The sequence below is a fragment of the Amyelois transitella genome, chromosome Z (assembly GCF_032362555.1).
Source record: "Amyelois transitella isolate CPQ chromosome Z, ilAmyTran1.1, whole genome shotgun sequence".
Lineage (NCBI taxonomy): Eukaryota > Metazoa > Arthropoda > Insecta > Lepidoptera > Pyralidae > Amyelois > Amyelois transitella.
The window spans coordinates 11517074-11531832 of NC_083535.1; the positions used below are offsets into that span (position 1 = coordinate 11517074).

At 35.3% G+C, this 14759-nt stretch overlaps 1 protein-coding gene across 1 annotated transcript in view; it reads left to right on the forward strand.

The window, feature by feature from the left end:
• The first annotated feature begins 333 nt into the window (after positions 1-333).
• The window catches only part of LOC106133953 (alpha-1,3-mannosyl-glycoprotein 4-beta-N-acetylglucosaminyltransferase A), a 47449-nt gene continuing 33023 nt past the window's right edge, over positions 334-14759 (forward strand). Inside the window, exon 1 of the mRNA XM_013333858.2 lies at positions 334-532. Coding sequence (XP_013189312.2) covers positions 510-532 — 23 coding nt within the window. The 5' untranslated portion in view covers positions 334-509. The remainder of the gene's footprint in view (positions 533-14759) is intronic.

Here is a 14759-nt window from a genome sequence, read left to right on the forward strand (position 1 = left end):
AGTTCCGGGTTATAACGAGCATATTAATGTTTGAATGTCTCTTACGTACGTGTCTAAACTATAGCGGAGGCGTCACATTACGTGAACAAACTGGATCTGTAAGTCCTAACGTGCCTATCCGCGTTGTTGTACACGCATATATTATCGAACGAAACTACATTTTATTTGTTCTTTGTAAAACTCAAATTTTATAACGAAATATAGATTGTCACACTAATAAAATTTTAATTTCGAACATAAATACAATTTATTTATCATTGTTCTTAGTGTGCGGTCGGTCTAAATAACATCTAAATAGGAGATTACAATTTGTTACGCTGGCATCACAGGGCGCGGTTACGTCGGTAAAACAGTCTTGGCAGGAGAACCCTCGCGATCTGGCGTCTATTCCGCGAGCGAACGCGAACTGTCAAAATAACCTCACATTTAGTACATAGATTTTCGAAAAAAGAACATAAATAAAGTAACCCCATTGGTCAGCATGATGTGTTGCTAGCTATGTGAATTTAATGTGCATTATCTGGGCTATCGGGTGAGTTTTACCGGCAATATGGTGTAGAGTGTTGTATTATTATTTTTTTGGTTTGTTTTGATTCGTTAATTGTATATGAAGTATAATATTAATGATTTTTTAAATATTGCATTAAATTTTCTGAAACATTTAAAATTAGTAAGACATGAATTTAATAAAATGTAGTAAATACAAAAAAAATATATTTAGTTGTTCTGCTTCTTTTTTTCTTTTATTTAAGACACTTAAAGTTTTAAGTTTTGTTTAAAAATAATAAAAACTAAATTAAATTAATTTTACAAATGCAATTGTATTATCAAATGAACAATATCGATTCCGGCGCATGTTAATTTGCATGACTCATATTATTTTATTCCGCTTTCCCGTTTCCTTTACTGCAATGTTACGTAGTCTATGTCTAATATGTGTATCTGCATTAAACTAAATTGTTCAATATAATGTACCTATGTTATTTCTTATTATTTTTATATGTATATAAAATATACATTATTCAGAGATAAAAATCATAATTAATTTATTTTATCATCAATTATCATTCATCAATTGTCAATTAAGTATAATCATCATCAATTTAATCTATCAATAAATATAATAATGAAAAATTAAAAAAAATCTGTACATTTTAATAAATATATAGTGCAGGGAAATATGTATTCAGAATAGGACTACTTCATCTCTTTTTGTCCTAAAGATGTCGTAAATGGCGACTACGGGAACTGGCTCATTTATGTACCTAGTGCAGATTGTATCATGATTCAATATGGGTTAGGTTTTCCTCAAACGTTGCGTAGGGTTACACAGGAGTTGCTATGTGTAAAATAATGACTACCTTATCATTTGAGGGTTGGTCAATAGGCGTACAAATACCAGGTTTCCAGAGAGTCGAGGAAATAATCGGGACTAACACCAGGGCGAACAATATTAATCTTCGGAATTGCAGGGCGATTTTGATGGATTTTTTTTTGTTGTAAAGCATTGCCAACATGTAGGGTACAATTTCGTAACTAAAACACTAATGTAGTAGGTACCATATTAACATGTTAGACACTTCACGCATACGAAGTCGCGGGCATAAATGTTTCAAAGCAAATTAGTACGTATTTTAAAAGATATAAGTGTGTAAATACATGGTGCTCACGAGAAATAAGTAATACATCGATACTTGTTAGGATTTCAAGAATTTAATTTCTCAAATAGATATAACGTCATTTACATGAGAAAAATTAATTAATATTTATAAATCAGTCAGTCAGTCAAAGTAGGTCAAATTAAATATCGCCAACAGAGGGTCGATTATTTTTTCGCAACACCGCTCTTCGTGTAGTGTAAATATAATGTTATTTAAACATTACATAACATAGAATCACGTCTATATCCCTTGCGGGGTGGACAGAGCCGACAGTATTTAAAAGAACGAAAGGCCACGTTCAGTTGAGATTCAAATAGTGGAAGGTTCCCAAGTATATAAGCTTATCAACCACATAGAACCACACGGCAAATAATGTAATTTAATATACTTTAACGTGTAAACTCATTAATAAGTGCTGTAGGTATATACTTAATGTAGTCGCTATTGTATTGTAATGTATTGCTATTTATAGATTTAGGTATATATTTTTTATATTTATGAGTATAAGACCTCGCATTGTTTCCTTATGACTATCTGCATAAATCAAAATAATTATACTTATTAATAATAGGTAATTATTAAATTGGCTAATGGGGCGAGCCGCCTACCTACCTACTTAACATACATACATATAATCACGTCTATATCCCTTACGGAGTAGACAAAACCAACAGTCTCGCAAAGACCGAAAATAACATCCGTTCAGCTAGATGAAATTGAGATTCAAATAGTGACAGGTTGCTAGCCCATCGCCTAAAAGAAGAATCCCTAAATTATAAACCAATTCCTCAGTCGCCTTTTACGACATCTGTGTGAAAGAAATGGAGTCGGTAGTCCTATTATTCTTTTAGCCAAACAGCAGAACGTGGCCTTTCAGTCATTTCAAAACTGTTGGCTCGAGACGTGATAGATAACATGTATGTATGTATGTTTTTTAAACATGCCTTTCTTTTCATTAAGTATATTAAGTCCACTACATTGTCCGCTGCTCGCGTGGTGGTAAGCGGTTACCGAAGCGTATGGGCATTCATTACAAAGGGATGTCGCGGATGAGTTGCTATGCCTTTGTCTGTGGTAAAAATATCGTTGAATACTGTAAATCTAGTACTTAATAATTTCACCTTCTTACTTGTTCCGTGGTGGACCTGGACAGTGTTTACACACATACATACATATAGTCACGTCTATATCCCTTACGGGGTAGACAGAGCCAATAGTCCCGAAAAGACTGAATGGCCACGTTCAGCTGCTCGGCTTAATGATGGTATTGAGATCCAAATAGTGACAGGTTGCTAGCCCATCTCCTAAAAAAAAGGATCGCAATTTTATAAGCCTATCCCTTAGTCGCCTTTTACGACACGCCTGCTGGATTTGTCTACCCCGCAAGGTATATAGACATGATTATATGAATGAATGAAAGCTGATTTCTTTCATTCATTCATATAATCACGTCTAGCCGAGCATAAAAAATATAAAATCGAAAACGATTTTTTAAATGAAATTTGAGAAATTAATAGCTTTTGGTAAAATATAGGTATCAAAAAAAGCTTTTTGTGCAACAGTTATTCTGCTTGTTTTCAGAACCTTTAAAATACCTACCAAATTAATAATGAAATTTGAGGAAACAAAAGCTTTTGTTAACATTTTCAGTACTTTTATGCACAATTTTTGGAATCGGTTTATTTATTAATATAGATATTTATTTTTATTTACAATTTTATTATTCTTATTTGTTGTTTATATGTATGTACTATACAACTATGTTCATCTTGATGAACAAAAAGTACTGTGAAATATCGTTTTGTATTTAAATCTCTTCAGCTATAATTCTAACTAATAAGTCTAATTTTACATGAAACTGAGAAGGTTTTCCAAAGAATTGATTTCCATAATCGTTTGAAGGTTAGTGTTTTTTAAACAAGTTCTAATGGAGTTTAGGTTTATACATTAGAAGTAAGTAGTTTTCACAAAATGAAAGATTATGCTCACATCGTCCACGATTCAGTTTCAAGAGATCTATATTTGTAAATTGACGTCTGGTGAAAATGCTGCAGTGTTGTTTGTTCCGCCGCTTCTTCTACACATGCACTTTGGAAGCGGTAGTAGATTTAAGTGATGTGACGTCAATAAGTGATACCTTGTATCCAATTTTGAAAATAAATCTATCCTATTCTATCTGAAATCTTTTGACAAAGGAGATTTGCGCACAAGTAAAGTGCTGGTTTCTGAAATGTTTCTGTAAACATGTAATTTGGTCCTTATTGTCTTGCAAAAAAAAGATTCCGCAAATTCGATATCGCGGCTTCCTTGAAATTTAAGCTGTTAAACAAAAAATTCGGCCAGTGCGAGTTGGAATCGCGGACGAAAGGTTCCGTACCACCATCATCGCGTTTGGTGTAAAACCTGTCCATTAAAATACTACCTCATTATTTAAATAAATCAAATAATTGCTTAAATATTACGTTTGTTGCAAAGGAGCCAGTCTCCTTTGAAAATCACTTTATTAATATTAAATTATTTATATTAACTTAATCGCATATATAACTTTATCGCACCACCATCTTAAAGCTTTTCTGTTTGGTCAGCTGGTTGAGTGGTAGAGAATGCAAAACGGCATTAAATCCGCCTTTTGTACATTTTTTTTGTGTAATATAATTTGAAATAAATATATAAATGTTCTGTGAAAATATTTAGCGTCTTCCTGTTGCCGTTATTAATGTTGAGCTAGAAAATGAAAAAAGTAAACACATTTATTTTAAGCTTTCTAGTTATCACGTTTTACGAGATACAGCGTGGTGACAGACGGATAGACAGACAGCGATAGCTTAGTAATAGGGCTCCGTTTTTACTTTTTTGTGTACGGAACCCTAAAAAGAAGATACTAGTAGGATCGAGCTTTTTAATTTATTTTAACATCAAACAATTTAAATTGCTCACAAGCAATGCTCTGTTTAATTATTATTGATTAAACGTCCTCTTGACCTTCTGCAACGTGTATAATTATATTAATCTGTAGTTAACTATAGTTATGTTACTAGCAGATGGATGAATTAAGAGCGTCGATGACCGAGCGGTTAAAGTATCCGACAGAAGCGTGCACTTTCAGAATTAAATAATTACTTTGATTACCTTTGCTGTTCCGTGACGGGAAACTTCTTAAGATAACAGTCACTTTCAGGTAACTGGACAAAATAATGAATATCATTAATTACCTTGCAAGCTGGCGGAAGTCAGACGGTATCGCTTCGTGTAAACCCCTGACTTACATATATATCACACGTCACGTCTATTACCCTTGCAGGGTAGACAGAGCCAACAGTCTTCAAAAGACTGAATGGCCACGTTCAGCTATTTCGCTGATGATAGAATTAACTGACTCCCCTGACTTACGTACATACATATGGTCACGTCTATATCCCTTGCGGGGTAGACAGAGCCAAAAGTCTTGAAAAGACCGAATGGCCACGTTGAGCTATTTGGCTTAATGATAGAATTAACTGACTCACACCAACAGAATCATGGTCACAGGCGGTAGGTACCTGGTCTTCACTTCGCCACCTTCCGTATTCTCTATTCAAGGCGTAGTGGTAAGTGTATCAGAATCTCCTGTGACCTTAAAAAAGAAAACAATAGTCAGTCAGGTCAAGTATCATCGAACACAATCGTCGATGACGTTGTAAATGCAATTTTTAAACTTGACCAGTCCATTTGACTGTGTGTATCGTGTTATGAAAATAAACTTAATTTGTCAAACAAAGCCGTGTGGCGGACTAATGAGAATTGTTTAGTACTTACGTGATAATAAACGCGACTGTAATTAAATAAGGTGATAGAAATATACTTAATATATATGTACATATATGTGCCGTGTGGTTCCCGGCACCAATAAAAAAAGGAATAGGACCACTCCATTTCGTTCCAATGGATGTCGTAAAAGGCGACTAAGGGATAGGCTTATAAACTTGGGATTCTTCTTTTAGGCGATGGGCTAGCAACTCGTCACTATTTGAATCTCAATTCTATCATTAAGCCAAACAGCTGAACGTGGCCTATCAGTCTTTTCAAGACTGTTGGCTCTGTCTACTCCGTAAGGGATAAAGACGTGATCATATGTATGTATGTATGTATGTACATATGATAACGTCTATAATCATTACGGGATATATAGAGCCATTAGTTTGGAAGACTGAAAAGCCACGGCTTAATAATAGAGTTAACATTTAAACGGTGATAGGTTGCTAGCCCATTAGCTAAAAAAATAATCCCAAGTTTATATATATATATATATATTAGCCTATCCCTTGGTTGCCTTTTACTTTATACTTTATTATGTATGTTACTAATTATTATTATTATATACATACATACATACATAAACTCACGCCTCTTTCCCGGAGGGGTAGGCAGAGACTACCTCTTTCAACTTGCCACGATCCCTGCATTTATATTTGAAAAAATATTTGTATAATGAGTTAATTTTTGCACCCGCCTAAAACTTTGTGCGTAACCCGTTGGTTGACTGGTCAATAATACTGTTAGTCACTATATTAATAGTCCGCTAATTATGTTTTATATTGTGTGCATTTGTGCAATATATATTTAATACATACAAACATACCTACGTATAATCGAGTCCTTCATCCTTTACGGGGTAGAGAGAGCCAACAGTCTCGCAAAGTCTGAAAAGCCACGTTCAGCTGTATCGCCTAAAAGAGGAATCCCAGATTTATTAACCAATCTAGTCACCGCTAGTCGTCTTTTTCGACTTCCATGCGAAAATGAGGGAGCGATCCTTTTTAAACTGCCAGGAACCACACGGCATGAAGATTTAATAAATATGTTATGTTCATTTCTGGAATTATCCACGTGAACCGTAGTCTTTCAATAAAGGTTGGAGTTGGTTTCACATACCTAATCGCCCGGCTCGCCTTGAGTTTGAAGTCAGCTAAGAATGCAATAGGAAATACGCCACAGAGATGAGAACTATACAGGGTGATGCCTTATTTGTTAAGGACATTTTCACAGCATGTTTGTACAGTGAAACTGACATGGAAAACAAATATAGAAAGAAATAAAAAAAAACTATTATTAAGCCATGCAGTTGAACGTCGACTTTCTGCCCCATAAAGGTAGAGATGTGATTGTGCTAATATTAATTTACAAAACAAAAAATATTTTCTCATATGATTTGGTTGATCAGATGATCTATCTGTGTGTGTTTTAAAATGGGAAAGAGAAGAAAATTTTTTTTCGCCTCTTGCTAAATATTTTTATGGAAGCCCCCTCAGTTACATAGTCCGCTCTGATTTTTTTTTAAATAATCAGCTATTTGGCTTTAAGATAGAATTGATATTAAAAAAGTGACAGGTTGCTAGCCCATCGCCTAAAAGAAGAAACTCAAGTTTATAAGCTTACCCTAGTCGCCTTTTACGACATCCATGGGAGAGAGATGGAGTAGTCTTATTAATTGTTCTATTGGTGCCGGGAACCACACGGCACAAATTCTCAATTCTATCTTAAAGCCAAATAGCTGAACGTGGCCTATCAGTATTTTCAAGACTGTTGGCTCTGTCTAGTCCGCAAAGGATATAGACGTGATTATATGTATGTATGTTTGTACAAATAATCACCCTGTATAAAACAACTCGACTCTTCCCAGTCGTCTGCAAGGCTAACATTCCTGTGACGTAGTTATGCTTCCATTTTGATAATAAATTGGATACTCGTAGGATTGTAAACTTGGGATTCTTCTTTTAGGCGATGGGCTAGCAATCTATCATACATACATATGATCACGTCTATATCCCTAGTGGGGTAGACAGAGCCACCAATCTTGAAAAGACTGATAGGCCACGCTCAGCTGTTTGGCTTAGTGATAGAATTCAGATTCAAATAGTGACAGGTTGCTAGCCCATCGCCTAAAAGAGGAATCCCAAGTTTATAAGCCTATCCCTTAGTCGCCTTTTACGACATCCGTGCCGGGAACCATACGGCATCTATCATCTATCAAGTCAAAAAGCTGAACGTGGCCTATCGGCTTTTCAAGACTGTTGGCTCCGCCTAATCTAAATAAAATTTTATCTTATAGTAATAAAGTAATAATTTATATAGTATCCATATCCATGCATATACATATAATAAAATTGTAACTGTCCGATGTCTGTACTTGAAATATATTGCCAAAATCAATATCGGGTGATCTCAATACTGATGAATAGAAGCCAAAACTATGATTTTTACAATTTCTGTCCGTCTTTGTATGTTTGTGCTCGCATTTGTCGAAAACTATTTGTCCGATTTGAATGCGGCTTTTTCAGATGTGTATATTACACTAGCTGTGCCCGCGACTTCGTCCGCGTGGAATACTTATTTTGGGCATCATATTTATTTTTGCAGGCGGTCACGCGTATAAGAAAGAACGCTGGTTCGCCGAATTAAATGTTTCGCTGCAAATTGCTTATAACGACTATATCTCAAAACCTATTCGTCTGATTTATATATTGTAAATGGCAATTTTAGTCTACATGAAAAGCCGAAAGTAATAAACATATTTATTTGGATAAGGATTAATACTGAATTAAAGAAAATTGGTTTCAAAATAACTTATGTTTATAATGAAAAAATAATCTTAAAAAATGAACATAAAAGTGGTTATTGTAAGTAAACCTTAAGAGATAGATATATGCTCTCGCGGACTTTTTTGTGGCAAAAAATGAGTACTTCACATCTTTAGTACATTGTTTTACTATATCTGTGTTGGTTTGCGCAGCGTTCGCGTGGAAAGCTCGCAGATGGCCGACTCATTCAACTTTCACCTGCATTGTTGACGTTTCCCGTAGGAAATCCGGGATAAAATGTAGCCTATAGCCTTTCTCGATAAATAGACTATCTAACAGTGAAAGAATTATTCAAATCGGTTCAGTAGTTTCTGAGATTAGCGCGTTTAAACAAACAAACAAACAAACAAAACAAACTCTTCAGCTTTATAATATTAGTATAGATAGTACATTACAATATAGTTCAAGGGTCAACGTTTTTCGTGTGAACGAATTCGCGGGCATCAGCTAGTCACACAATAATATTTTTCCAATTTTTTGTAGTGTGGGTTGATTACCTGAGACACATGATTTATCTACCGTAATCAGCATACTATTATATATGTGATTAAACCTATTCTTATGAAGATTATCGTTGAGCAATAAAGAGGTGACAGATAAACAAACAAACACATTTTTCCATAATATTAGTAACGATATGGAAGTATACGTTTAACAACTACATCCTTATCAAATCACAAATCAAAAAGAAGATTGTTTTTTTAAGTTGCTCTTCAAAAGCCGACTTAAGCATACACTGCTTTACAAAGTAGGTAGGTACATAACGTAACCTACTTTTGATACAGCCATTTTTGTGCCAAGTTTCGCCAGATTGGATGAGACCTAGAGCGGAGGAATGCAGTTTTGCCAACATTACTAAGCATGTTTAAAACCTTAGGACACACGCCTTAACCTTTTTAAAACTACCTTTGCTTTTAGCAATGCACGGAGAACCCCGCTAGATTGAGGTGTCAGTAAATTTAAATGTACATACATAATACATAGACACGTCTATATCCCTTGCGGCGTAGACAAAGCCAAAATACTCGATAAGACTGATAGGCCATGTCCAGCTGTTTCGCTTAATGATAGAATTGAGATTCAAATAGTGACAGGTTGCTAGCACATCGCCCAAAAAATAATCTCAAGTTTATAAACCTATCATTTATTGCCTTTTACGTTATCGAAATTTGAAATTTTGATTAAACATGGAAGATCATATTCATTAAGACGGTACTAATAATTAGCACAATTATATGGATATCATTAAAAAAATTGTATGAAGTTCATATAAATTTTTAAGATTTGTAGAGTTTGAGGTAGCCATGAAAGTTTATTTCCATACTGATGTGATGAGATTTTTACTTTTTTTTTGTGTCTCTGTTGGTGCGCAAACTCTTTTCAATATAATCATAATTCGCCAAAGAGACAGAGTAGACCCTCAGGAGTTAAGAGGGTTTCTTTTATTCCTGAAATATCCCCGGGCGCGAGGCTCGGGCGGGACGATTCCTGTCTTCAATCTTCGTAAAATTTAGCATATTGTTTTGAGTTGTGAGAGAGACTTTAGTTCCGGAAAAAGTTATTTTTTGATATAGCTATCGATTACCCATGATGCATGAGCAATAAATCACAATTTATGCGGGCGAGGTTTTTGGTAAAAGTTTTTATTAAAATACATGCTGCAATCCTTGGATACTTCTTCAGATTCATTCATCACTCTCTTTATTTTAAGACTTTACCTAACGGGTTGCCAGGAGGCCCTTTCTTTAAATAAGATTCTACTGACACTCGTCTTTGTATCCACAGTAAACTATTTAATCATCCTCTCCGCATGAACCAATCATTTAAGCATCACATTTTCTATTCCTATCACTGTTTTTGCTCTCATCTGTATTTATTCGTCTGTAGTTAGCACAGGTAATTTTTATTATCTCAATCCTCTCATTAATCTCAATTCTATCATTAAGCCAAATAGCTGAACGTGGCCATTCAGTCCTTTCAAGACTATTGGCTCTGTCTACCTCGCAAGGGATATAGACGTGACCATATGTATTATAAACCTGATTCAACCAATCCAGGACCCATGGTCAAAGGCATACCCCGGGCTCCTCTCCAGAGTGATAAGGATGCAACCGGGACTAAAGCCAGGAGGAAGAAGTTATCACCGGTTATATCATCACCTCTAGTTAGGAGGAGAGGATCCTGGATTAAATAAGCCATGGTTTTTCACGAAGCGACTCCCGTCCGACCTTCGCAAACTACGCAGGGGAACTTAATTATTGATACATACATACATATACATATAATCACGTCTATATCCCTTGCGGGGTAGACAGAGCCAACAGTCTTGTAAAGACTAATAGGCCACGTTCACCTGTTTGGCTTTAAGATAGAATTGAGATTCAAATATAGTGACAGGTTGCTAGCCCATCGCCTAAAAGAAGAATCCCAAGTTTATAAGCCTACCCCTTAGTCGCCTTTTACGACATCCACGGGAAAGAGATGGAGTGGTCCTATTCTTTTTTTCTATTGGTGCCGGGAACCACACGGCATTATTTTTAATTATGGATCATGGTTTTATATACAGTTCATTCACACTGAATGTGCGGATTTCCTCAAGGTTTTTTCCGTTACCGTAAGAGCTACGATCAGGACTTAGAAAAGAGACATTGGACCGAGGAGAGATTTGAACCTGTGCCTCTATGCTCATCACGCATTTTAATCATGATTTATATAGCCTTATCATTCGAAATTCAATGTGAACTATGGCTAATGAACCACACATTCTTATTGATGTGTACGTAAGTACTATTTATATCAAAAGATAATCGCATTGAGCTATCATCCAACCTATCGCCAAGGACATCCTACTTATAACCCCGTTCAGATAACGCCAGTGTTAATTATTCGTATCTTAGATAAAAACCGTGACTTATCACTCTGACATACATTTTATTTCCCCACTTTTCAAGTATCCCCTACTCGTGGGGAAAATAGTATGTATGTCTGATGACAATAAAAACACGCTTTTAAATCTTTAGTATCGTAATCAAGTGTTTTCACATTTCAGTAAATCTCAGTGTTTTTAATAGAAATAAATTATATCAGTAAGCCAAACAGCTGATGATGCCAATCAGTATTTCCAAGACTGTTGGCTCTGTGTACCCTGCAAGGGATGTGGACGTGATTATATGTATGTATGGTTTGTTTGAACAAGCGACTGTAGATTGGCTCTGTAGTTAAAATACCAATCGCATTCCTTTTTGACCTAGATTTTAAACATATTCGTTTTACTCATACATACATACATAGGTATATATATGTATGTATGTATGAGTCACGTCTATATCCCTTGTGGGGTAGACTGAGCCAACAGTCTTAAAAAGACTGATTTTATTATTATACTGATCGTACCTATTACTCATTAGGTATATATTCTTTTTCATTGTATTATGTTCAAGAATTTAGTTATTTTGATCTGCGCCAACGCCGATTCTCTGTTTGGTTTCCTTCCACCTAAAGGTTGACTGGAAGAGATTGCATTAGCGGTAAATCCGCCTTTGTAACATCTTAGTCACTTTTGAGCTGTTTTTGTATTTTATTTTCTTATACATACATATAATTAAGTCTGTACCCCTTGCGGTGTAGACAGAGCCAACAGTATTGAAAAGACTGAAAGCCACGTTCAGCTGTATGGCTTAAATTCAAAATAGTGACAGGTTGCAAACCCATCGCCCACAAGAAGAATACCAAGTTCATTAGCCCTTAGTCTCCATTTACGACATTCACAGGTAAGTGATGGAGTGATTCTATTCTATTTAAGTGCTGAGAACCACACGGCACTTTTTCTCTTATAGTGCAATAAATTTTTTTATCCATCTATCTTTCTACGTCTTCTTATCACATAGATAAACCAGAGTCCGTAAAAATATGGTGGATGGCCAACTATTTCCATTAAATTGTTCCCATGCCGTTATCAGCGTATCAATGTTATCATTAGATATTACAAAAAAATAACAATCCATAGTACATATCGCTATTTACGATCGATATTATGAAAGTAATACTTATATCATTACTAGCGGTCCTAGCAAACGTTGCTATGCCATATAAATTTTTAAAAGTAATTTCTAGTTAAGGGTGCACAACCCTTATCATTAAGGGGTATGAAAAATAGATGTTGGCCAATTTTCAGATCTACTTAATATGCTCACAAAATTTCATGAGAATCGGTCAAGCCGTTTCGGAAGAGTACGGGAACGAACATTGTGACACGAGAATTATATATATAAGACTAGCTTTTTCCCCAGGTTCCGTTCGCGTTGTAGTTTATCTTTTTAAATTTAAGAGCTATAACTCTTGTCGGCGGAGTTAATAGGAGAGTTCTCCTTTCATCTCTTTGTCAATAATTTATTAATCGAACGGAAATCCCACGGAATTAGTACTTATTCCTTTTTCTGTATTTTGTATGCGTTTCTACCTTTGAATATGCATGTGTAGTTTATCGCTCCATCCACAAGTTTTCTGTTTGTTCAGCTGGTAGACTGGTAGAGAATGCCATACGGTATTAGGCCCGCCTTTTGTACATTTTATTTTGTAAAATAAATTTAATATAAATGAATAAATTCGTGATTTTAGCGCCACCATCAAAAGAACACAGGTTCCATGGGAACTTTTGTTTTTTCTGGGATGAAAAGTTGTTCTCCAGACTGCGAATAAATTCGCAAAATTTCAAGAAGATTCGTTCTGTGTATAACGCTTTAATAGGGAACAAAGAAACACATAAACATTTTATCGCATTTTTTATTAGTTGGAATACTAAATTATTATGAAGGTTGGTCTAGTATCTTAAGCGTGAAGAGCGCACAAACAAACAAACACATTTTCCCATTGATTATAAGTATGGAAGTGTATATATCTAACTGCGCACTACCTTACTTTTATAAGAAAGAAAAGATTGGAAAACGAAGTTAGTTTTTAAACAAACTTCAATTAAAAAGTCGGATTTATCTCAGCTCAGTTATCTCGTCTTAAAGTTTCTTCAATTTTCTTCATATTAAACCTTCAACCATAAAAAGATCAACGTACCTAAGTGCTTTGTGGTTCTTGGCACTCAAAAATAAGGCCTACACCTCTTTTTCTATGAATGACACTTACAACTCCTACATTACCTATTTGACATTGACATTTCAAAAAATCCTTTCTTATTTAATTAATCTATCTTTTTGCCAAATTACATCTATATTGACTCAGTAATTTTCATGATTATATAAATACATACATACATATAATCACGTCTATATCCCTTGCGGGGTAGACAGAGCCAACAGTCTTTTATATATTATTATATATAAATAGGTTAACTTAATGTAGTATTTAATACTAAGTTTCAATCGGAGTACGGACTAATGATGTGACATCACGCATCACATGTTCTATACCGCGGTATTATAAAGTTATACCAAGTCTTGGGCTATACTAGCGTACTTCTAACTTCCAATTAGGATTATCGTCTGTAGTTGGGCTTATTCGAAGCCCATTCAATGTGTATAGATCGATTTTAGTTGAATCATGAAGTTAATTTGGGTTTTTCTTTTCGATGTTCTACCATACTTATAATCATGTCTTTATCCATTGCGGGGTAAACAGAGCCAACTGTCTTGAAAAGAGTAATAGCCACGTTCAGCTGTTTGACTCAATGATAGAATTGAGATTCAAATAGTGTCAGGTTGTTAGCTCATGGCCTTAAAGAATCGCCTTAGTCGCCTTTTACGATGAGATCTTGTTCCCATAGAACTTTTTCTATGAGAACGAGATGGAGTAGTCCTTTTCTTTTTTTTATATGTGCCGGGTTATTCAAATTTCAAAGTAATCGTTTGAGTTGTTTCGGAATACAAATATACTTATGTAGGTACAGTACAAGTTCACTCGTTTAATAGTGCAGGATAGTAACGATTTTTTCATCGCCGATTCAAACTAGTTGGACTGTTAGTATGAATTCCGATATTTTATCTACTAATAAAAAGAGACGTCTGCGCTGGTACGCTTCACTGGTGTTCCCAATAACCTTTGAGCGAGTGAGCTGGCTTTCATTAAATCCAGATTTTTTTTTGTGATTTTGCTAAAGAAACTGTTTTATAGATGCCTCTCCTAGTCATACTGACTGAGTTATTTTCTCTAATGTAAACAATGTGTATTCGTCGACGATTTCGATTAAAAGGATCTACATACATACATACAAATTACGGTCATGTCTATATCCCTTGCGTGGTAGACAGAGCTAACAGTCTTGAAAAGACCGAATGGCCACGTTCAGCTATTTAGCTATCTACATACATACATAAACCAAGCCTCTTTCCCGGAGGGGTAGACAGAGGCCCCATCTTTACACTTGCCACGATCCCTGCACACTTCTTTCGCTTCATCCACATTCATAACTCTCTTCGTGCAAGCTCGTCGGTTTTGGGTACTCTTGACCATACCTTTTGCTAGAACGTCTCCG